Source organism: Hippoglossus stenolepis, chromosome 1 (genome assembly GCF_022539355.2).
Source record: "Hippoglossus stenolepis isolate QCI-W04-F060 chromosome 1, HSTE1.2, whole genome shotgun sequence".
In the NCBI taxonomy this organism is placed as follows: Eukaryota; Metazoa; Chordata; class Actinopteri; order Pleuronectiformes; family Pleuronectidae; genus Hippoglossus; species Hippoglossus stenolepis.
The window spans coordinates 27074884-27100741 of NC_061483.1; the positions used below are offsets into that span (position 1 = coordinate 27074884).

General features: G+C 41.3%; 1 protein-coding gene across 2 annotated transcripts in view; it reads left to right on the top strand.

The window, feature by feature from the left end:
• Window positions 1–25858, top strand: part of itfg1 (integrin alpha FG-GAP repeat containing 1) — a 178212-nt gene that overhangs the window by 6887 nt on the left and 145467 nt on the right. For both annotated transcript variants that reach the window (XR_007032953.1, XM_035166993.2), the window contains exon 7: window positions 24937–24986. Coding sequence is in view for 1 of the 2 variants with exons in the window: in XM_035166993.2 (XP_035022884.1) it covers window positions 24937–24986 (50 nt within the window). In the remaining variant the exon portion in view is untranslated. The remainder of the gene's footprint in view (window positions 1–24936; window positions 24987–25858) is intronic.

Sequence of the window (25858 nt, forward strand, 5' to 3'; positions counted from 1 at the left end):
GAGACATGTCTGTAGTTATTTACATCAGACGGGTCGAGGGTGAGTTTTTTCAGGAGAGGATTTACTCTTGCCTCCTTCAGAGAGTTAGGGAAACAGCCAGTTGACAGGGAAGTGTTGATAAGATGGGTGAGAAAAGGAAGAAGGTCGGGAGCAATAGACTGGAGAATGTGAGATGGGATAGGGTCAAGGGGGCAGGTGGTTGGGCGGGCGGAGGTTACCAAGGTAAGAACTTGATTGGGAGACGGGGGTGAAAGAGGAAAGTGAAGGGGATGAAGTTGATGGAAATGTAGTTACAGAAGGTGGATTAGAAAATGAGGAGCGCATGTCATCTATCTTTTTTGTAAAGTAGTTGACAAAGTGGCTTGGTAGAAGGGAGGAAGGAGGAGGGGGACTGGGGGGGTCAAGGAAGTTGGAAAAGATGGAGAAGAGTTTTTTGGGGTTAGAAAATGAGGATTGAATTGTAGTTTGGTAAAAAGTGCTTTTGGCTGTGGAAATAGAGGCAGAGAAAGAGGAGAGAAGAGACTGATAAGTGAGCAGGTCGTCAGGGTGTTTAGATTTCCGCCATTTCCTTTCTGATGCTCGCATAGTGGCTCTGTCGGCACGCACCGAGTCAGACAACCACGGAGCTGGGGAGGACTTGCGGACCTGTCGTGACGTAAGAGGACAGAGAGAGTCAAGAGAGGAGGACAAAGTAGAAAGGAGAATGTCTGTGGCAGAGTTAGGATGCATGAGTGAGAAGGAGTCAGTGGAAGGGAGGGCTGATAAAACAGAGGAGGCAAGAGAGGCGGGAGAGAGGGAACGAATGTTGCGACGGACAGGTACAGAGTCTGTTGATGTGGTAGGGTTGTCAGTTTGAGATAGTGGGAGAGAGTAAGAGATAAAGAAGTGGTCGGAGACATGAAGTGGGGTTACAGTGAGGTTAGATGTTGAACAGTTTCTGTTGAAAATATAGTCAAGGTGGTTACCGGCTTTGTGAGTAGGAGGGGAAGGACTGAGTGAGAGAGCAAAAGAAGACAGTAAAAGTAACAGGTCAGATGACTTCTCTGTCTGGATGTTAAAGTCACCCAGAAGGAAAAGTGGAGGCCCATTTTCTGGGAAGTTTGACAGGAGGACGTCTAATTCCTCCAAGAAATCTCCCAAAGCACCTGGTGGACGGTAGAGAACAACAATAGTTAATTGTACCGGATGAGTAACTGTCACAGCATGTGTCACAGCAAATTCAAAAGACGTTGGGGTAAAAAGCGGAAGCGGGTAGAGAGAAAAACTCCATTTGCGGGAGATGAGTAAACCTGTACCACCACCCCTACCAGTGGGTCTGGGTGTGTGGGTGAAAGAGAAGGCAGAGGAGAGAGCAGCTGGGGTGGATGTGTTGTCCGGTGTGATCCAAGTCTCAGTGAGAGCAAGGAAGTCAAACGATTGCTGTGTAGCAAAGCCAGAGATGAAGTCTGTCTTGCGGGAAGCTGACTGGCAGTTCCATAGGCCCCCTGTGACAAGATGTTGGGTATGTGTAGAACGGGTGGGATAGATAAGAGAGGAAAGGTTACGGTATTGGTGTGAACGAGTGCAAGGCCTATAGTATCTACGAGTAGTAATGCGCACGGAAAGTATACACATATTCAAATAAAAAGAAACAGCAGCTTTATGCTCTGCCTCCCCCTCAGACTCCAACGAAAGACTCCTTTGTCTTTATCCTCCGAGTCTTCATACGATGAGTCTTCACAGACGCTGAAGCTGGCGCTTCAAACAATTCCTGCTTTTTAAACCAGAGGTGATGATGGTTGGCTACAGCTGTGCTGACCACACCCCCTGCTCATGAGTCAATCAGGCACCAGGTGGTAATGGCCCACTAATAGCTACTCAGCAGAGTTCAACACAAGAGAAACTTGTCACTTTAATCAGTGATCAGGTGAGTTTCACAAAATCTCCTAATTTGCCAAAAACTGATTATGGACAAAGTCTATTTTACCTCAAAAGGTAGAAAGTAAAATAGAACTTAGTCCTTAACAGAATTGGAATAAAAATCAAGCACTTTAACCTTAGCTGGTTCCCTTTTAACTCTCACTCACTTGAGTGAAACTATAAACAAAATCAATAAACAAAATCCTAGCTCATACAATTCAAGGTAAGACCAAACAGTACAAACTATCAATCTAGTTAACCTAAGACAGCAGATAAAATAGTAATCTAGCAGAGAAGCTTATTAAATAATAGACTTTGCCTTAATCCAAGTAGTCCAGTAGTATGAAACCCCAGAAGTCCAATGCACACTCCAATCACGAGTCAGTCTGTCAGTCTGTGTCAACTGAGTCATTTTTCCTGGTTTATATTGCAGTAAAAAGGTAATCATACGATATTTGAGAAAAACATATTTTATGTATACTTTTGTAGACTCTTAAGTTTGGCCCACGTCCCATCCACTAACATGCAGGAGAAGAGGTATATGACCTATACTGGAGCCAGCCAGCAGGGGGAGACCAAGTGGCTTCACTATTGGGGAGCTGTCATGTCATCCATATTTACATACAGTCATTAACAGTGGTGATTAAATATGTTCAGTCTTCTGTGGGTTAATGTGCTACAGGACTAACATAGCCTGAGGAGCAAAACCCGTGAAAAAAAACAACCCACTGTACATCTGGTGGATGTCAGACTCCTTGGCTGCCACTGTCTGTAAGAGGATGCAGATGGAGGCTTGGAGCGAGAGAGAAGAGGAGAGTATGCAGGAAGTGAGGGAGAAATTAAGCTGAGTCGTGGAGAGGATGAATGGTTGGATGAATGGTCTGAAAGAAAAGGATGGATGGAAAGATAAAGAGCAGAGGAAGGGTGGGAGGGGCGGGGTGAGCAGGGCGTTTGGTAAGGCTTCAGCACAGCTCAGCTCACTGTCTGCTGTGACCACCTGCTCCTCTAAGCGGCACCTGCTGGAGCATCACAGTGCGGCTTATCCAGGGAAAGATAAGTTTTGAAGACAATCTGTGGCCTGATAGTTAGTAAATTTAAGATTAATTCAAGTTGGAATCATAAGCCCCCTTTTCCACTGGCCAAAAAACCCATTAACACCCAGTAACATCTGGCTTTTTCAGCTCTGTCACTGATTGGCAGTGATGGAAACATGACACTCAGGTGATTGTACTAATTCTTCTTCTTTTCCTTATTTTGGCTGCCTGCATACTGACTGGTACACTTTTTCTGCGTGTATTGAACTTGAGGACAGTGGAGCGTTAATAGCAATGCACGTTTGTGTACTTGTTTTTTGCATCTTGCGAAAAATGTGCAACAGTGCAAAATGCTAAATCTTGCAAAATGCAAAACTGGCAAGACAGCGAGGTGAGAAAGTTTCTAGCACGTTCGTGATATCAAATATACATCACCAGCAGTGAAAAACTGACCTGGCGATGGGAGAGGATTCTCAGCAAATACTGGTGTCTGAAATGTCTTACTTAGAGAAACTCAGTCGCACCTTACTTCACGTCATTTTTATGCATAGTTTTTATGTCGAGAAGTGCTGAGTGTTCACTCTCGCACCTGCTACTAAAGTAATACAGTGAGGTGTTTCGTCAGTGCGGTCCAAGGAGTTTCAGGGCCGTGTCCAACTCCAATCTCAGACCAGTGTCATAGCTGTAAACAGTCCTTTGATAGTGTACTGGCTGACCTCACTATCGCTTTCAATGAAGGAAAGTCTGGAATTATTTCCTGGCTGCCGTCAAGGCCTTCTTTGGCCCACTACGGACTCTCTAGCCAACCAACCTGGCAGCGGCACACTGCATATGGCTCCTAATCTCTTTTGTTACTATCATCCTCCTCCAGCCACTGTCTGTAACAGCAAAGCATTCATAACAGCCTTGTGTTACTGCTGTTTTGTTGCAAAAACAAGTTATTATTTTTGCCTCTGTGCTCACACATTTCAGGCCTCTACAGAAGGTAATTTCTGTTGGTGCTCATTCAATTACTTTTGTTCTTGATTAAAAAAAATATACTCAGTGAAAGGAGTCATAAGACTATAAAGAAAGGCAGGAGAGAGGAATGTGGAAAGTGTAAACTTCTGGCTTTTGTCTGCAGTGGGAATCAATACAATTGGCATTCACTCTTTTTCTTCTATATCAATGCTGACACTGCACCTTTTCTGGCGTAACATTATGACAAGCATTGAACTTCTAAGTGATCCAAAATTGTTCAGTCACCGTTGAGTTTGAAAGAGGGACTGAAGTAAAACATCTAAGAGTGCACCATTGTCAGGGGTCTCCATGGGGCTTTCTTCTGTTGTGTGTTATGTTTCCTAGTTCTGACCTTTTTGGTTTCTGATGCATTTATGACGTCAAACATGCATTACCGGTGGAAAACCTCCAGAAAGGAAGTCTTTTCTACTGGCAATGGGATACGAGTCAATCATCTGTTTTTACTGGGTCTACCTGAATTTTAAAAAACCCTGCTTATCTTTAGTTGGCACCTAGAAACAATGTTACCATGAAAGAAAGTTCTATGTACAATATATTTCCATAATGTCTTGGTCTTTTACCACAAAAGCAAAGACATCATTAAGCATTGAACTGGCTTTGTAGATGTAATTGCTCAGTTCAGGTTACTTTTCTCCACAGTGACAACCAATTAGCTTTTTGCAGGACAGCCAGGATGCTCCGTTTTATAGAAAAGATGGCTGATGTGAGTAGTTGCTAAGATAATTTGTCATTGTCAAATCGCCAAATGACCAGAGGAGATGTCCTTATTATTTGAATGATATACATTGGGAATATAGCCCAGTATTAGATCTGTCTGCACAGGATCATAGTAACTGACAAGGGCCACATCACATCATGTCAGTTCAGAAAGAGGACGGCTAAGCAGGAAACTATGACCAGCACGATGAGAACTTGTTTTGAGAAAAAGATGGTAGTAATTTCAAAGTAATTATAGATGCCATTTTGGGCAAAACATGCTCAAAGACAAGAATATTGGCAAAAGGCTCCATTGCTAGGCAACGGGTATGGTAATGCTGTGTGCAGCATCCAATTAAACTAGCTCTGTGTCAGAGTGGTTTGTTGATTGTCTGACTAATAATGCAGTAGTGATGGTGGTTGGGGAAGAGAACACCTAACAAGGGTGGTCAAGAAAAAGAAGTGATTCAACAGGAATTACATTTACATGTGGATGGCAGAGTGAGGCATTTTATAAAAGCCAGATATTGTGTTTTTGATAAGTTTCCCCATCCACACAAATGTATCCACTTGGGCCAGGGCTTTGGAGGGCTCCGTTTTCAGTGGAGGGAAAAGCTGGCATTGTGTGGATAGAAGGCATAATTAATTTTCGGCTTGTTTTCAAGTATCTAAACAACTGTCTTTTCATTGTACACATTCCAAAGCAGAGAAGAACATCTCCTGGTGCTGACGCCTCATCATCCACAGCCACATGCAGCCTACATCTGCATTAACACTTCAGTTGCATATGCTTCTGTTCCTATGTTCTAATTTCCCCCAATTTATAGTGATTTGGAGTGAGCTCACAGGCATGTAAGGGGCGCCTGGTGCGATGTGCCAGCCCTTTGAGGTGTGGTTCGTTTGTAACATCTCCGCCTCAAGGAAAGCTGGCGCAGTGTCAAAGAGGCAAAAGAGACGCTGTGTTTATTTTGGTAAGCATGAGTGTTTTTGCAGATAAATGAATAATAGGAATAAATGAGGCAGAGCATTTTCTCTCTGATCCTCACAGCACTGTGACTGTAGTCTTTGGTTACAACGTCTTGATAAAACTGTGATTCGAGATATGCATACAGTTTGACTCGATGGATAATGATCTTGTCAGTCCACCATAAATGTTTCCAAACACAAATGACATCTCAACATCTATTCAATGGATTCCTATTGAAATAAATATTGCACAGACATTCATTATCCATGGGGTGAAGGCCAATGACCGATCCCCTGGTTTAACTGCACCATGACGTTGTTATTTTTTGCTTTTTGTTAAATATTCTGTCAATGGATTGCCATGAAATTTGACACATATATCCTTTTGATTTGGAGACAATTATGGTCACCACTAGTATTTTTAAAATATCCAGTAAAATATCTCAACATCTATAGATGGACTGGCTACAAATTCGGAGCACACAATCAAATTTTCATTTGTAGATTCTGGCATGCAAAAGACTAAATTTAGATGATTAAAATGGTGAACATTTAAACTGTTAAACATGAGCCTGTTGCATTGTGAGCAATCTCAGAGTCCATCGCCTCTGATGATGAATTAGCCTCTGTGGTCAACAGGCAACATTTTGGGCATTCTGGTTAAGAGAGCGGATATCCGGGCCAAGTACTGTCTTTTTTTTCAGAATCAGAATCAGAAGTATTTATTGCCAAGTAGGTTTACACCTACCTGGAATTTGCCTTGGTATAGGTGCATACAAGGAACATAAAACATAAAAACACAGTAAATACTACACACATGAAAAAAAACAAATATAAAATAAAAAGATATATATAGAAAAAAATATATAAAATAAAGTAAATGCAAAATGCCATACAGTGTTTACAGTCCGACAAGTTTCTGTATCACACGAGTCGCACGTTTCTCCACATTAAACACAAACAGCTTTACATTTTGTAGGTGTTTCAGGTCCAGATAACATTTTGGCTAATCTCTATAAACAGCATATGAATGCGGATAAATTAAATAGCCAGTAGCTGATGCATTTTAGTCGATGTGTTCTGCCTTTTTTTGCTCTCCACACGGAATGTTTATTTGCAAGCACCTAAAGCCTGCTCAAACTTGATTGGTCAAACTGGAAACAGAAACCAGGCTTCCGGCCCCAACATCTTCTCACCTACAGGTTCTGATTCTTCGCATGCATGCCATGTTGTACTGTGTCCTCTATAAATTAAATTACTTTACAAAAAAAAACACAGACATATCACTGTATTCAGTGGTAATACAATGCATGTCACTCTTGATGTTGGCACACAAACGCGCATTCAAATACACACACACACACACACACACACACACACACACACACACACACACACACACACACACACACACACACACACACACACACACACACATATATATTTAAGTACACTTACACGCTTTGTTCCAGTCCATAGAATAAGCTCTTCTTTGCTTGTTACAAGAGTTTTGTGAACTGTTTCTATTTACATAGACGCACATGTGCAGCATAAAGAGTGTTGTGTTGAACAAAATAGGATGAAATGTGTGTGTGTTTGTGTCTTTGAGAGGGTTTGGCCATAATCCTCCCCGTAGCTACTGCACCTACGTTGTTCCCTGTAATGGTTTTAGGAGATTATTTTTTCCGGGAATAGCATAGCTCCATTCTCTGCTGGGGTATTTTGCCATGTTTGTGAATGAGTCGTTTTGATGGATCAGTGTGGAAGTCACTCAGTGTGGAGTAGGCCAACATATTGGCTCAGAGACGGATTTATTCTGTACAGCTTTTCACTTTGTTCCTATACTGGATTCTGCATTTATCTGAGCATTTGTGTGCATGAGTGTGTATGTGTGTATGTGTGTTGGTTATGTGAGGGAGGCCTGTGGATGTATTAATGTGACTGTTTGAACATCAGAACTAACATCAGGGTGTTTGCTACAGTTTAATGATTTTCCTGTATGTGTTTGTGAGAGATTAAGTTGCATGTCTGAGTTTACATCAGTTTGTAAATGGACGTGTGCAGCTTTGTGTATGTGTGTGACTGTGGTATTGAAATAGTCTATTCATGTAAAATAGTGCGGTTGCCATGACATTGATGGACAGCATTCCTTCTTTATTGAAAGTGTTACGACAGAGTTACTAAGCAAGCCATGTTGTAGCCTGTGGGGAAAATAAGAAAGAGAAAAGCATGTTTGAAGAAATCTCTCAACCTCTCAGCCTTTGTCAGACATTTTAACTGAGGGTTCAAAATTGACTGACATATTTCACTGCATTAAAAAGTGAAGTGTCTGTAATGGCACGTCTTATCCCGACTGTTCTCCCCCAGCCGACAAGGTAGCAGTACAAATATATATTTTTAAAGCTTTTCTTCTGCTCCGTCTTTTGACACTATAGTAAATCGTCTCTGTGGGCTTTGGGCAAGTTTGGAAAAGCTCGTTTCACAGTCGGCTGCTTCCTTGCTAGCAGAGGGACAGGGCCACATATCAGCAGAGGTGGCCAGTGAAGATTTGGCTCCAGCCTGCTCACTTCCCTCTGTCCCACACCTTTGAAAGGGACACTCTGACATTGTGCATTTCGCTTTAAATGTTGAGGAACATCTTGTGAGGGAACATTACAAAAATATAATCAATAATAATTTTCTGCAGGACAAATTATAAATGCGTTAATTTAATATTGCTATCACCGCTTTAATGGCCTCTTTACCTTTCTTGGCAGAACGACTGTGACCCTTCAGAATGCTCCAATAATTAAGATGATATTGGATTGAAACCATATTGTTATTGGTCTTTTCATGGTGTTACTCATTACTTTAAAGGTCCGATGTCTAGGATTTAGAAGGATTTATTGACAGAAAATGAATATAAAATATATAATTATGTTTTTATTAGTGTCTAATCACCTGGAACTAATAATCATTGTGTTTTGTTATCTTTGAATGAACCCTTCACATTTACATAGGAAGTGGGTCCTTTTCCAGGGAGCCCGCCAATGTCGCACCGCCATGTTTCTACAGTTGTCCGGAATGGACAAACCAAACATTGGTGCTAGAGAAAGCCATTTGTTACATGAAAGCCACTCTAGGTACTCCTACACCAGTGGTCACCAACCTTTTATAGCCCAAGATCACTTTTTAATTACAAACATAAGCCGAGATCTACCACCCTGATATCTTCCAAAAAACCCACTTAAGAGGGTCATATTTATTAGTTTTTGTAATTTCTCTTAAAGATTGAATGTACAAGCAGAAATATACACAGAGAACGGCAGTTGTGCAACTTTATCTTTACAATGCACAATATTCATATTAATATCAATTCATATTTACAACATCTGTTCAATACACAATATTTAGCTTCTCAGTTCAACAATATGTTTTGCAGAGGAGCTGCTACTGCAGCACAATGTTTTTACATAGGCTTTGCCTTGAATATGGCCATAAATGTGACTGTCCTTGTATAAAAGTGTATGTAGTCCTGTGTACTCAAATATATACCAGTACTATGAAGCCATGCATCTTCCTCTCCTGCAAATATTTCACAATTAAAACCCATTTTCAAACAAAAGAATTCCGTCAACATAAACTCTGGAGTGCTTTTATTTTGAAACGCAAACAGAAATTGTTGCAACCATTTAGTTTGTGACATAAATTCATCAGATAAATATTAAAACTGAAAGATAATTTTCTCTGATTTGATTGTTATCAACAGACTGGAAGATGCATGTTTATATACCATAGTGTCCTGGTGTTTAGTTTAGTACATAATCCAACTTGTATTGAAGGAAATGCAGGAGATAAACCAGCAGCTCCGCTGGCAGTAGCAGACACAGCGTGTGTGAACAACAAACAACCAATACACAGCTGATCTGCGGCGCAACCGCAGCCTGTGAATCCGGAGAGTTCGGGGACTGACATTGAAGGTTTTAGAGATCGACCGGTAGATCGCGATCGACGGGTTGGTGACCACTGTCCTACACTCTTGGAAAGGGAGGTTGCAATATTCCACTTCACCACTAGATGGCACTACATTTTACCCACTTAAGCTGTAAGCTTTGTATAAACATGGTGTCCTCTTACTTTTCACTCTGTGTATTCCTTGCGAGTCTTTGTTCCATGCAGCCTGACGTCTTTGGACCTCCAAGCTATTACTGTGAAAGGCCAAAGGTGACCAAGCTTTTGCTTCCAGGCCTCCACAGCTTGGGGATGACCTTCCTGAGTATCCCAGCCTCATAGATACAGTATCATATTTTAAGTCTTATCTTAAAACATAGTTTTATGTAGAGGTCTGCACAGGCCATTCTAGCCTGCAGGTACAAAGGACCTGGAGGAGATGCTGGCAATATATATATATATATATTCTTTTTACCGAAGGCTGCAGGGCGGACTACTCGCTGTCATGCTGATATACAAGGTCATGGTACAGCCTTTTGTTCATATGCTGCACCTCACCACACTACCATTATGTATTCCATGCATCCCTGTTGCCCACCTTATAGATACAGTAGGGCTCGAAAAGTCAGAATTTCCCCACTTGTGCTGTTGTTGTATGCCATCAGAATTTTGCACAGTGTACAATTCACATTTGTTTTGTGATAATTCAAGTACCTTTATACTTCTATACTTCTATACTTTTATACTTGCGAAGCCTTGGGTCTTCGGAAACTTTTATACTTAGCTGTGTCAGATTCTTCTGCAACTTCCCTTCTAAGACTAAGTACTGACTGGAGCATAGACTGTATATATAGATAAGTCTCCACTTCCTCCCACTATCCAAAAATGAAGCCAAATATCCTAGATACGAATGCGGACATCTTGCACCAATGACATAATTTGAAACCAGATTTGGCCTAGTAGCGATCAGAGGATGTAGAAGTGGTACTGAGGACCCACATATGCACACACTCAACCAATCACAAGAAGTCTCAAGCTCTCAACTGTCACCCATGAAGTTTCACACCATTTTTATAACATCAAATAAGCAACTAGGACCAATCTTATCAGAAAAATAAACTCTTTAACATACATAATAAGAACCACCTAATCTGACATCAACAATCTTTTGCGATTATGTGTATTTTTACTTTTTAGTTTGGCCCATTCACTTACATCAAAGGTGTCCAAACTTTTTTCACTGAGGGCAACATACAGAAAAATATACGAAGGGCTGGGCCACTCATTAGAGGTGAGGTATATACCGCCCCACCTATAGTGTATTAAAGTTAGCAAAATCAATCAAATGTTGGTAAATTATGCTTGGTAATTGAATATGCTTAAAGAAAGGAAAACAGCCTACATCACAGATTTCCATAAATGGGTTTTCATTTATTTTGTTACAAAAAGGGTTGCCAGTTCATTCTCAAAACAGTAGCCTCAGGCTTGTTAACACATGAATATTGTGTAATATTTTTTTAACTCACCTATAATGGGAACAGCATTGCACTCAGTGGGAGCAGTGATGCTGCGCTTTGGACTGAAGGATGTCCGGCAGGTGGTTGAGATGCGAAGGACATCACAGAGGTGTCTGTCGGTCATTTTGGTTCTCAATCTGCTCTTGTTCAGAGCTAACAGAGAAAATGACTATATCGTGACCATCGAGTATAAATTGTCACGTGAATGTTTTAAGCAGCATGAAATTCTCTGCATTTTGACGAGGCACTTTCAGGGCGCTTCGGAAATGCTAACATCCGCTAGCTTAGTCTTCCTGTGGGCCATATTCCATTATATCTTTAGAATTTGCTGGGGGCCAATAAAAAATGGACCTCGGGCTGCAGTTGGCCCGTGGGCCGTAGTTTGGACACCCCTGACTTACATGGAGGAGGCAGGTTTTATGAACTATACTGTAGCCAACCAGCAATCAAGCAATCAAGAAGCTTTGGCTTCACTTTTGGAAGCCTACCTACCACCGACTGACATCATGATGCAGCAACTAGTTATACTGAAGGAAAACTTTCGGTGTTATGAATTGTATTGTTGTAATTGACTGTCAAATGGATGGATGTTTTCATTGATTACAGCAACTAATCGTGGCAGCTGTGCTCTCGGGCCTCCTCTCTTTGAGAATAGGAGTTTGTCTGTTTACAGGTGATATGAATAACAGAGTTGTTGGCAAAGGGATTATCAGCTTGTGTGATCACTGGAAGTATTGTTAATGATGTAGTTTTGCTTGTTTGGAAGAACTGAAGTTCCGTCTTTATCAGTTTGTTTTTTTGTTATTGGAACAGGCAGCAGATATCAATAGATTGGACTTGAAGGTCTGCATATTTGACTAATCCTAATGCCTTGCAGTTAGTGCTGCAACCCCCGATGTCTGTTGGAGGCAAAGTATCTGTTTCACTTGTGACGGCTGTGACATTCCCTCAGAATGCCAAAGGCCATCTCGCTGTCCAGCTGAGGCATGGATCAGTCGGAGGGTTACAGACGGAGGGAGCAAATCGATGCAAACAGACAAACACAGAGGACTTGACTGATATGCTGCAGGATGGGTTATGGCAGGATTATGGACAAATATACACAAGACACACAAACACAAGAAGATACAAGTGCAAGTGCAAAGATTTTTCTGTGCTTTCATCCTTCTCATTTTGCCTTGTTACGGTCAGACTCATTCAAACGCCCTGACACACACAGCAACTTAAGTACACACACAAAGTGGACATTTGTCCCCTAACTTCCACAAACAGCGCAATGAGATCAGTGGGCATGGCAGCCTTCCTTGAGCCCATCTCCCCAGCAGCCCCCGAGGGGATAGAGCACACAACTGTGCGTCTGCTTGTGTGCGTGTTTGTGAATTTCTACATGTGTCTCTTTGACAGCCAATGGGGGATAGGAGTCACAGCTTGTTCACTGAGTAACAGGCTAACAAATAACCTGCTCAGGGGCATTAGGGACATGAAGAAAAGAGAGTATCAACTCTGCCTCCCTGTCTATCTGTCTGTCCCGCTCTCTTTTTTTCTATCACGTTATCACAGTGTTTCTCTTCGTCTCCATCTCTTTTTCCTCATTTTTGTTGCTTTTTTTGTCCTCCTATGTTGCACTTTTCCTTTTTTTTGTGCATAAAATTCACTTAATGTTGCCCTACCAACACACACACACACTGAACCCAACCAGCTTAGATGGTGGTGATGATGAGTGAAGTGACAGTACACATGCACAAACACACACAGTGGATCAGACATTAATGCCGCAGCCATGGTGCTGGCTGTCAGATCTACTCTGCACTGCAGCCTGCATAAACCACCGCTACTGCTGCTGCAAGGGCTTTTACAGGTACAAGGATGGGGGTGTAATGCTACTGTTACTCTTGTTGTTCACTTCAAATTTTCCTGTCTAGACAAAAAAAAACAATGAACAGGGACTGGATAAGTGCTTGAAGGAGGAGTAGAAGCAAGGAAAACTAGGAGAGAAGGGAGAGGGGAAGTTTAAAAGGATTTTATGACATTGTAATGACTCACTGAATATGCGTCATCAGTTTCCTCATCCGAAACTGCCATGTATTCTGTAAAGATCCTTCCCCACTCTGCCTTTGATTGGCTTTCCAACCATTTAACCATAACTGTAACCAAACATAGAACTATAGCCATTCAGAGTAGAGAGGGGCGGAACTTCACAGAATGTAGGTAATTCACTTGCTTTTCTACCGTGAGGCTGATTAAAAGTATTGTTGTGATATTTACAAAGAGTAGGGAAACCATTAAAGCCAAAATCAACAGAGGAAAAGGAGGATAAAGCTCCCGCAAATGGTATAAATGGAGGTTTGGAGAGTGGAGAGTTGTACAAGGTTTGCTACAGTATAATGTGGAGGCTATGGTGATGAGAAACAACAGGAACAATCAATTTGTCATTTGAAATAAAAGAGGAGAGGATACCCTGCCTCTCCTCTGGTCCCAAGAGTGCACCTATAGCAAATGTTTTCAGTATAACACAGGGCCTCTTTAATTTTATGTTCAACATTATATTATCTCATCAAAATACTGAAAAACATTGTACAATGTTATTGTTCACGTGTGGCTATAGCTCAGGAAGTAGAGCAGGTCGCAGAGAGGGTCGGCGGTACTATCCCTGTCTCCCCCCTTCTGCATGCCAAAGTGTCCTTGGGCCAGATGCTGAACCCCAAATTGCTTCAGACGGTGCTGTGCCGACAGTGTATGAGGATGTGTGATAGAGAAAGTGCTGCACATAGATGCAGTGTATGTGTGTGAATAGATGGCAAAACTGTAAAACGCTTTGAGTGGTCATCAAGACTACAAAATAGCGATATAAATACAGACCATCTATGCAACTCAAAAGGCAATTTATATTTTGACTGAATTTTGGATCACTTTCTCAATCTAAGTAATGCATGCTGTTGTTCTGGCCTGCTCAGTGGGGGTGCATTGTTAATTTGTTCATCTATTGTTATGTTTGATATTAGCAACATTGCTGATTTGGTTTTCAACGTTTGCATAGATGCAGGGGAGCTAATCAGCTCATCCCGTTGCTTCCCTTCTCTTCAATCCCTTGGGAATCCATTGGGTTCTTGGTTGCCTCCCTGACCAGGAAGAGTCCTGGTGGCTCCAAACTTCTTCCATTTTAATAAGATTAAAATGACTAGAAGTTCTAGAAATGTCTGCAAGTCAAACAGGAGCACCACCAACCCATAAACAAGATGCAACTCATCCATTTTACCAGTCTACACAGTGGCTAGCTGGATAGATTTTTTTGTTTGCTCTCCTCTATGCAGGGTAACTTTATTCAGTTGTTCTTCTGATTGTGTGTTTTGGGGCCATTTTCTCCAACACAGAAATGTGGCTGACGATGCTTTTGTTTTCGTCGTAGAAGCTGGTGCTAGTGGCAGTGAATATTTTAATTGAATAATGTGTATAACCTTTAAATCTACAACACAATAAAGTGTGCAAATAGTGAAGGGATCTGACTACTTTCTGACAACAATTAAAATTATATATTGTATGATGAGTGTGAGTATACTGTATGTAGTGTTATGTATACAGTGAATGGGCCTTGCTTGACTCATTGACCTGTCTTTTCTTGTGACTGAGTGCTGTGGCTGAAACAAGCCCTGGCACTTCCATAATACCACACCAGCGCTTTAAATAAGCTGCTAATGAAGCTCAGAAGCCCAGTGTGGCAGAATAAAATGACTGCAACAACAATAAGGCCCGCAGTTTCGACAGTGCTGAAGGCAAAGGTCACATGGATTGGAGAGTGTGGGTATACAAATGCTATAGTAACCAAGTTGTTTTAAATGTGCTATATAAATATAGTTGACATTGGCATAGTTTGTGTGTGTGAACTTGCACTTGTCTACAGAGGAAAGCATGGGAGTAGTAGGGACTAGTGTGAACAGAGCTATAAGCTACAACTCTACACACAATCCCTCTCCATTATCTTACCTGCTCCCCTTGTTGTTCTGCTCTTTTAAACAATTAGCATAATTTCTATGTAAACGTGCTATATGTACATTTTCTGCTGCTGAACTTGGTTTCATGTTAGGAATGGGTTGCTCCCTAGCAGCGCTGCTTCTTCATGGCAGACTGGACTCCGTGCTATTGAAGGCGGCTTTCAGACATGCACTGAACATTGTCCTAAAAGTTTTGTAGGGGCTGTGTGCGTGAACACAATTGTCCAAGTCGGTTGCGCCAGACATTTTCTGCAACTTTTACTGCCAGTCCCCCTGAGTAAAATGTCTGAAAAATGTCAGTGTGTCCATGTGAGAATACAGCAGGACAATTACTGGAAAATCCACAGTGAGTTATTGGGCATGTTTAGGACAATTTTAACACATGAGTGACATGAAACTGGACAAAAATCTAAAATAATAAAATATGTCAGGATAAAAAAGAGATGCTGTTCACGTACAAGACATCAAAGAAGATGTCAACTTGTAAAGACATGAGATTCAATAGCTCTTGGTTTGGCTATTGCTGAAAAAAGTAATTTTAGCACCAGAATCTAAACAAATTTAAAACTGCCTGCTGCGTGCTCTTTTCAGGCACCACCCCTCACCTGAATGTTCAGGACATTTACTCAAGTTGTCAATGCATCTGCCTTGGACAATCCCCTGCTGTGTGAAATGCAAACTCTGGAAAAGGACTGGACCAAATTTTCCAGATAATTTCCAGGAACGTTAGACGCAAAAGTGATAGAAATTGAGGCAAAACAAGGGTTGCTTTCCTCCACCTGGAGACGGCTTGGCTAATAGAGGAATTAAGTTTAATTAAGATGCAATATTTTCTGCTAATACTGTCAATCGCAAAAACTCGCACATAGGCCCTTTAATAATGTGATTCCATATGAAAGAATATAACAGGATGGAGGATGGTAGATCAGGGAACTAAAATCACACCAGGATTTGAAGTTCCCCCATTTAACTTTTTGAAAGTTTAATGATCAATTAGGGACTTCATTCTGGTTCTGAGTGCCAAATTCTAAAATATAGGCCTGGCTTTCTTTTGAGCTGACAAATGTTGTGAAAGAAAATTTCTTATATAAGTCTTATCTATCAGGTTCCACCACTGTAGAGAACAGTCACAGGTCTTTACCAAACCTCGGTAAAGACCTGTGACTGTTCTCTGTCTGTCTGAGCTCCTGAGTCACAAAACTCTTGATCCACAGCAATGATGCTACTGTCCTGGGCTACAGAGTGCTGCAGATAAGAGGGTCAGCGTGTGCAGAGAGACAAAGATAGAGGGAAAGTGATAGTGAGACAAAACAAGGAGATAGCACAGGCTCTCTCCTGCTGCTGTCTATTCTTCTCAATGTCAGAGTTCTCGTGCTCCGCCGAGTCTTAGCACCCGCCTAGCATCACCCTATCTGTTTATACAGAGGCTAATAGGAAGCCTGGTCTTTATCCCCACACTGCGGCTCAACATAATGGAATAGAGAGACATAATGCTGCTCCAGTCAAACAGTCAGCGGAGGCCTTTAAATTGCTTCCAATCCCCTTAACAAATCTGATGGAGAGGCTATGAATAACTCAAGGGCCACTCATCTCCCCATGCTCTCATCTCTTCTCTTCTCTTCTCTTCTCTTCTCTTCTCTTCTCTTAAGCAGTCTAAACCTCAGTATTAACTTGGATTAACTCACTTTACTTACATTTTTTAATTAGGAAGTGCAATACACTGATCTTTTGCAAGTCCAGCTTGCATTTCACGTTGATGATCCCAAACACATGTCACGTGCTTGCAGCAGAAATTTTAATAGAGAACATAGAATTGACTCCTGCCTGACTGACTTGTTGAAATTACTTGAGGTTTCTCTTTCTCTCATGCTCACCAATGCGCTCTCCCCAATCTCTCAAGGATTAATTGAAATGGACTTTTGAGAAATCCTTAAAATCATGAGCGCCAATGTTTCTTTTTAATTCTAGAAGCACTCCTTACCCAGACGAAAGACAAACAGTTTATTTACTCCTGTGCAAATGGAAATAGTTCATATAGTGTGTTGGCAGAGTACAAAGAGTGTCAAAGTCTCTCCGCAAATAAGCAGCCTGTGCAGTGGGAGTTAGACCATACAGATTAGTTACAGCGCAGAGTCAAGATTGAACTAAAATGTTCCTGATCAGCTGTTGTCACAATGACTCTTTATGAAGTTTCTCTTCATTTAGGCAGGAACAAGCAGAGTGTGGCTTGGGCTGCAATTTTTTGTCCCAACTTGTTTAATCCTTAAAGAATACTAACCGAGCCCGACCTGAACCCAACAGGCTTTTTTTTCTTGTGTCCGAACCAGAAATCGTTTCGATTTTTTTGTCGGAACCTGGCCCGTGCCTTGGGTCAGGTATCCCCAATTTAACTGTAACAGCACATTTATGATAAACACAGAAGGGATTGATACATGAGCAATGACTTATTCATGAGGTGATATTAGATGTTTTGGTGAGTTGACACATAGAAGTATAAAGTGTTTTTTTTCTCTAAAACAACCTTCCTTGCTCGTATCGGTTCAAAATAGAAACAGCACAGAGACCAACAGTATCATCTCAGTTCTCTGTTGCACTTTACCTTTTGCTATTCGTTTCAGTATACTTGAGCTGCAGCATCTGTTGCTCTTAACACCCTGCTATTAGCAACAGTCACACTTGCAATTATTGTCTTAGTGTGAAAGGAGCGGTTGATTGAAGATGATTGGCTGGATCACAACCCGATGACAAAGTAATTCACATGCAGATGCGCACACAAATATTTGAATAATGTGCAGAAATCAGCCATACAGTGTGGGGGTGGGTGTTTGTGTGTTTATGGTGCTCGGCTGCTCATCATGTACTTGTTCATATGGGTGTGGCTGTGTGCTTTTTGAATTGTCTTTGTTAGGGAAAAGGAAATACAACAAAGGAGAAAAATCTGAGTGTCAGAGCGGAAGAACGCAAAAGAAATAATCAAGTGATTATAGATTGCCTCTCTTGCAATTAAAGGATGAGCATGTTTTTGCTTTGTAGTGATTTAGTTTTGTAAGCCTGTTTTACATTCAGCTGCACCTTGAAAACTGGGTGACCCGAGCATCTGGTATCATTTGCTTCCTCTCTCTGTCTCCCTTTGCCGTGTGTTTTTTGATGCCTTGTGTAGCTGCAGCTCCAGCCTTCACAGTTAGAATGTCTTTAATTACCCGGCGACATGACATACCACTTAGAGCTCTGAATCCCTGTTGATGTTATGCAACCCCACCCTCCCACACACAAACACATTTATATACCTCAATTATGTATGCATCTTTTCCCAGTGGTGGAGTATGACAGTTATGGTATTAGCTTATACTTAAAATGTGTGTATGCACTCATGAGACCAGATCGGTGCTGTCGTTCTAGGTTTGGATTGTCATGAGGGTACTTGTTGATAAATAAAACCAATGTATGACACTGCATCCAGAACAATTGCAATAGCTGCACAAAGATGTGTGTGGTTTTAAATCATTTGTGATTCTGTGTAGTTACGGGTCGAAACACCACCCGAATTTTTGAAAGCAATAATCTTACAATATAGACTTGTCAAAACACAGGTATAAAAAGCATCAAAAGATACTGAGCAGTAGCTCAACTCTAAATTAAAGAACAAAAAAACTAAGAAAAAAGAATTAAGTTCAGAATAAGGCCAATTACAAAGAACATTTAACAATGTCAAAAAGTGGTAGTATTTAATGGAAAATTAATTTGTATGAGGACATTGTTCTGACAGGATTTCTAATGAAATCACATCACTAAACTACGGTTTCAATAGAGGGTTGAACACAGAAATTCATGTGTAAGAAGGAAGTAATCCAAATCCATTCAACCATCTATCCATCAGCTATGCTGCTTATCACTTGAGGGTCACAGGGAGGCTGTAGCCAATCCCAGCTGACACTACTGGAGATGCAGGTTACACCATGGTTGACACTTAGGCTACATCCACATGAATGTGTTTTTGTTTTAAAATAAAACACTTTCGCTACATTTACACCTGGCGTCCACACTACTTTGGAGAAAATGGTACTGGACTTGTTTTTTTCTGTCTGATTGGTCCTTACAACTCACGACTTACACCAACAGAGAATGCAAAGCTTTTTGCTGTTTTTATTCCTAGTTCATACTATTTTCTGCAACCAGCTGCAGGTAGACAATCAGCTTCCTGTTTACACGGCATATGCATGCTCTGTGTATGTCAATAGTGATATGCATTTTAAGATGTGTTATGGATGGAGATTACTTCTGATACTGCGCTGATCTGGAAGGAGATTATCTTAGTGTGAAAGCTAAAACATATTATAGTGTATGTAGCAATACATTCAAGGGCAATTCTCCTGCCTTGCATGGTATTGGCCAGTGGGAGGAAGGCAGCGAAAAGTCAAACAGGTACAGGAAGGACAAGCAGATTTCACACAGATAGAACCCAGGAAAACCAGTATTCAAACCCATGGATCCTCGTTGCTTTGAGAGTGTGTCAGTGCTAATCACTGCACTGTAATGGCCAAAGAAATTTTGCTAAAATTGCACTGCTTTTGCAGAAAAAAATGTAGCAGCTGCCTGGGAAAAGCTTTTTTGGAATGACGGCAAATTTGAATCTAGCCCTAAAATTATGCAAATTAAATGATTTCAAAGGAATAGTTTGGAAGAGATAATCAGGCCTCATGAAGCCTTTGATTCAGGCCATCTTGGCAGTTCACAACATTACAGCTCCGTTCCTGCTCGTCTTTTACTTCTGAGCCGAGGCTTTATGGGATTAGCTGGCTTTGATGGTCGTGTTGGTCGGCAGCAATCATACAGGTCTAACAGGATTACTGGTGCCCCGTTATGATACTAGGACAGCCACAGTGCCTGCTTGATGTTACTCTGTGACCTCACAATCACCTTTTATCAAAGTCCTGTTTGTGTTACCTTCACTTCTGTACTCATCCTGTCTGTCTAGCAGTTCTGTCATTGTCTAACGTGCTGTAGTTGTGTTGCAGGATTGGAAAGTGTAGGCAGATTTACCCTTTTGTTTCAGCAGTAGATTGTGTGTGTGCATAGAGTAGGAGTTTAAAATTCACTTTTGGACTGGATGACCTGGGTAGGACTGATGGTTTGTGTACATTTTCAATTCTCTTTGCTTAGAAAATGTAATAGCTCATCAGTAAGTCATGTTGCTTTCTTGAAGCATTAAAAAAGTCCAGAAATCTTCAGCGATGCCTTCAGCAATGCCGTAATTCTTTCTAAAAATCAAGTTTTAACAAATTTGATGTGACACGCAATTCGTTGGAATATTTTGGAATGCCCCCACGCATGGATGCTGTTAGACAAGGTTGAACACTCTGCTCATTTGTGATACCACCTCTGCTGTCTCACTTGGGTGGATAGCTTACAGGTGAGCCCAAATAATTGTTGAAGAGAAGGGAAGTTGCATGGTAAAAGATCAAAAACAGCCTTATCTTTGTTTGTTACACTGCCTATCGTGTAGAACACAAAACACTTCCACACACCACTTCCCAGATGCTAAGGTCTCATGACTGTCTGCTCAGGAGGGCTTTGCTTGCTCGTCTCCAGCATAGCCATAGCAAAACAATGTAACTTTGCTGCGTTACCTTGCTGATAGGTCAAGAGGGCATGCGATAGGTCAAGCTGATAGTGAGCACCCTCTGCTGGATCACGAGGCAAACTACGTCAGATGCTCTGATTCGTTTCTTGAGTGCATATTTTGAATTTGGTTCAAATATGAACTTTACCCCTCACGTTTGAAGAAATGTTTGGGTATGAAGGCAATAGGACTGTCACTTTGTATTTCAATTCAGCCAGTTGTGTTCTAAGACAATAAGACCTTGCCTCCAGTGGTTGGCTTAGTCTTGAAAGAATATGTCATCAATTTAGTGTTGCAACATTGATGCAGATAACAAAGTATATTTTTTTCCAAGTATTCACCTCCCTTTCAAAACCTGGGGCTAACATTACACGCATGCAACTACAGCGCAGATGGTTCAGTCAGAGATACAGGTGTGACATGTTAGTAGCAGCGATTGCAACCTTAGACCTCAAGTGGGGATAAGAGGCGGGCTCCAGATGTCTGGTATCATCACTGTGTGTGAATCCACATTCCCAGATTTATTTCATTTTCACAATTGTAATCTTCATCCCCAACCGACCACTGCATCCCTTGAGACAGTGTATCCGACGTCACATGGCTCCTTCTGGGCCCTCAAAAGGTTTTATACACAGTTTTCATGTATGCAGTATAGCACTGTCTAAGACCTGTAAACAGACTTTGGTGTCATGTCACAGGAGTTTTCTTTAAGTGGGGCTTTGTTCCCTGTGGTGTTGGCAGGCTGCAAACTTTGGTGTGTAGACACCTGACAAGGTATTCAGCAGCTTTTAGCAAGTTAGCCTTTAGATGCTGGGTCAGTTTAGCAGAACCCTGGGATGAAGTATGAAAGACACATCTTTCTGCAGTTTCTGCAAATCAAATCCTCCTTTTTTAAATTAGCATCTTCTCCTTATTAATGGTAGATTAGACTCAGAGGTGAGAGTCGGCAACCAAACTGAAAGAAAAAGTAGTATCTATTCAAAGTTGAATTAATTAACATGGTCTACACTATCAGTAAATTGTCCAGGAGATTCAATACAAACAACAGACATAAATATTTGAATATTTGTACATTTATTTTTGGATGACTGAGCGTGTCCAGAAGAACTGTAAAGATTAATGGTATATCAGTGTAATAGTATGCTTTGTGAGTACACTAATTTGAAACTAAAATCAAAGCATGGCAATGAAATTAAACTACTTAATTACACAAATGACTTTCACTTAGCCTCCACTTCGTTTCAGTTCTTCCTTGCTTGGGGTGTATAATATTGCTTTAACTTGAAAGAGGCCCTTAAAGACCCTTGGCGGAGCAGTAAAAGTCCCTGAAACAGTAAAACTGTGTTAAAGTGAGTGATGGTGGGAACAGTTATATTGCTAGCTACCCCTTTATGAGACTGTGTTGACTACTCTGTGGCAGGAACCCTGAGGAAAGCAGAAGAGACTGCAGACTAATGCCAAAATAATTACATTAAAATGATCTTATTGCTAGTTTAGTGAACAGATTTGGCTTTTCTACGTGTATATTTTCCTCTTGACGTGTTCCTAAAATGCATCGCCTCGCAGAGAGCAAGTTCATGTGTGTTACAGTGTCCAAGAAGAAAGCAGGTTAAAGTCCAATGTGCTACTCAAAGGCACTTTCCACTTTAATGCCATGAGTTTACACCATTAGTACATTGCCGAACAGTGGTGAGAGTCATAGCAGCAAAGTAACAGTGTCATGTTGGACTAAAGGAGAAGAAATTACTTGAGAAAAGACTTTGGCAGTTGTCAACTTGGGTAAAAAAATTTAATTGAGGCAATTGGGGAGATGAGCAGCGAAGAGAGGAAGTTCCCCCCCCAGCGAGAATGTTAAGTGTTTACTAGATGAAGATGTCACCGTGCAGCTCCTCTGTCTGCCCCATGCCTCTCTCACTGACACTCTGCCATTACACCTAATCAGCCAATCACGACTGGATTCTGTCTATAAAGCCTGATTGGCTGATTAACCAAGCTCATCAACACACCACCCGGTGCGCCTCCATACACACTAAGTAATGCAGGCAAGCACATATACGCTCTGTGTGTGTCTGTGTGTGTGTGTGTGTGCGCTCATTTGCCTAATCTATGCATGCATTTTTTAACATTATTTGCATTTGTAAAACGTCTGTGTGGGCAACATGTCTGCAAGTCCACAAAGTTACAAAGATTAAAAGTTTAGCTTGAACTGTAATGCATCTTAAAAAATGGTTTGACTTTGTAATTGTGTCTTAAATATGATGTCATATGGCTGTGTGTTTGTGTGTGTGTGTGTGTGTCTGTGGTTTTGGGTGATGGTTGGGGGTGTTGGTCAGAAATTTGAAAATTACAACCTTTCTGCAGCAGCTGTAGTTTGGTTTATTGAAATCGCCACCATTGTTTTCCTGTGAACACACAAAGTCACAGACCCACTAATAACACCCCCTCTCCCTGCTGCCCTCACTTGGGTGGAAAGCTGATAGGTGTCTGCAGATTTGTTCTTACTGAAGAGTAAGATGGTTGCATGGTACAAAGTTGACGAACAGCCTTACCATTGTTGGTTACTTTGCCGTTTACGATGTAGAACACAAAACACTTCCCCATGCAGCTTCTCAAATGTTTTGGTGTGATCATTGTCTGCTTTGCTTGCTAGCGCAGCAAAACAACGGAGCATTATAGGTCAAGCTGATAGTGAATGTCATGTGCTGAATCAAAAGAAAAACAACTTCACATGGTCTGATGCACTTCTAGACTGTATATTCTTAATTTGAGCTGGTCATTAAAGTTCAAATATTACCCCACCCACATGTTTGGGTGAATGTTCAAAGTTTGAATAAATAGTGACGGCACTCATAGTTGATTGAATGGTATTGATTATGAGGCCAGGTTCATTATACCTAATCCTGATCATCAGATGGATGTTGCATAGTGGGAAATACAAATGACTTTGGATAGAAATTGCAAAGCATGAAACAGATGTTCATCAACAGCTAGGTGTAAAAGTTTCCGCTGACCAGATGTTCCTGGAGAGGAGAGCTCTCTCAATCAATCAGTCAATCAAATATTTTCTGTATAGCAGCTTTCACACAGCTAGGTTGATGGTGCTTCGCACTTGACTGGTGAAATAAGAAAAGAGAAACCTCCTCAGAGTTTTTTGTTCTGGAGAGGCCCCCTAACCCTGACTACAGTGGAATCATGGGATAGCATTTCATAGATCAACCATAAGAGTTAAGGGCTGAATTAAATAGATTTGCACCAAGAAACAATAATTCATCCAAAACGGGTTTGACACTTGTAACTAAGTGAACTGTTTTCTTTAGATATAATATTATACCTTTAGTGACGAGTCTGGTTATAGCCTATGTATATTTCCACAGCTGCATATACAGTATCATTACACACAACCATCATTCTTCCTGTCATTATTGCTCCACCCTTTCTTCCCTCCATTCATTCCCCCTTTCCATTATCATTTGTATATTCCCATGCAGAGCACGGCAACAAGTAGGAGTATAGCGGGGCCCAAAGGCAGATCAATGCCAATATTTATTTTATGTCCAATTACAAGGGCAGAACCGCAGTCCGGAGAATGCAGTGATGAAAGTAAACGTCCCCTCACAGAGGCAAATAGAAAACCACATTAGATTTGCAGCCTGCAGCCTGAGCTTCAAGAGCAAAGAATATGAGTACACGTGCAGGTTATAGGATTCCAGACGAGTGAGCTACAGGCATTACCAGGGGGTGAAGCTTCCAGTAAGCAAAGTGAAATCCTGTTGCTTTCATTGGTATATCCCTGACTATCCTTTTTCCCTCTTTTCATCTGCTTTTCTTTTGATGCTTTAAGAAGTCAATTCATCTCTAACTTGAGGAGTCCCACCTATACTCTATATTGAACCATCGCTGTCAGTTCCAGAGTTACGTTGAAAGCTATATGTACTGTATGTATAAGTCTGTGCTGTTTATCGTTATCCAGGCTCCTTCTGTATGACGTTTCCACCTTTTGTGTTTTCCTTTTCACATGATAATGTTCAAATAGTCCTGATATTTGCAGTAGAAGTTACCATGCACATAATGCTTGATGTTGTCTGGAGTGGGTCTAATAATGCTAATTCTTGCCTCATCTCAGTAACAATGATACTTGAACCGTTTTCAGACATGACTTTCGGATAAAGTTCGGACCCAATTGTTGGATTATAATTGCCAAACGAATCGACGTATTGCTTCATGAATTGCACCCTCTCTTTTGTCTCTCTGTCGTCTTATCACAGATTTATTCCTGACAACTGAAGGCCCAGCATTTGAGACCTGGCTCAGCAAGGTAAGAGGTCTTCTTGGACTTTGTTGTTTCCCAACTTCCTCTTTTGTCTCTAAATCCTGTCTTTGAAAGTTCCTGTTCAGTTCAATCAGGGCAGCCATGAGTGAGTCAAGCATGATTGCTGTGTGCATCATCATTTGTAGAAGCCAAGTCATATATGTTTTGTTAGTGCTCGTATTCTCTCTCTTTGAAATAACATATCACAATCCTCCTATAGAGTTGATAATATTACAGAAACATTGCTGCAGTTATTACTTTCAATAGGACCAAAAACACAAAGCTGTAGTAACAACACCAGTGACGTTTGAAATACCTGTGGTCAAAATCTCCAAAAGATAATAATGGGAGGTTAAAACCAGCAAATATATGATATTATTATACATTGACCATAATGACAAAAATGTTAAATTCATTGTCAAAATATTTCCTGGCTGTTTTTTCTCGTCTGGAGAATTGGGTCCGGCCTTTACCCGCGGTTTGCTTTTCACACATGAACAGCGCAGCAGGAGGTTCTCTGCACAGATACGTTCACAACAGCAACAAATTATTCAGGTGAGAGGTGGAACAGCCGGGTGAAGCAGGCAGAGGCGAGAAGTAATACATCAATTCTGCTGCAGAGATCCCGCGATTTTCTTGACAACACACAGACACCGGTGTCGACTCTTATCGCCACAAACTCTCTAGATATCTTCGGATCCCTGCTCGCATCGGATTCTCCACGCTTTCTGCAGACTTTGTACACGGTGCCAGGCAGAGAAAGTCCACAGATAATCCGAGGGCTCTCACTCAGACATTTGTGTTTACATGCACCTCCTCCAGAGAAAGTGCAGAGAATCTCCGGAGTTCAGTGCATGTCTGAAAGCAGCAATACAGAT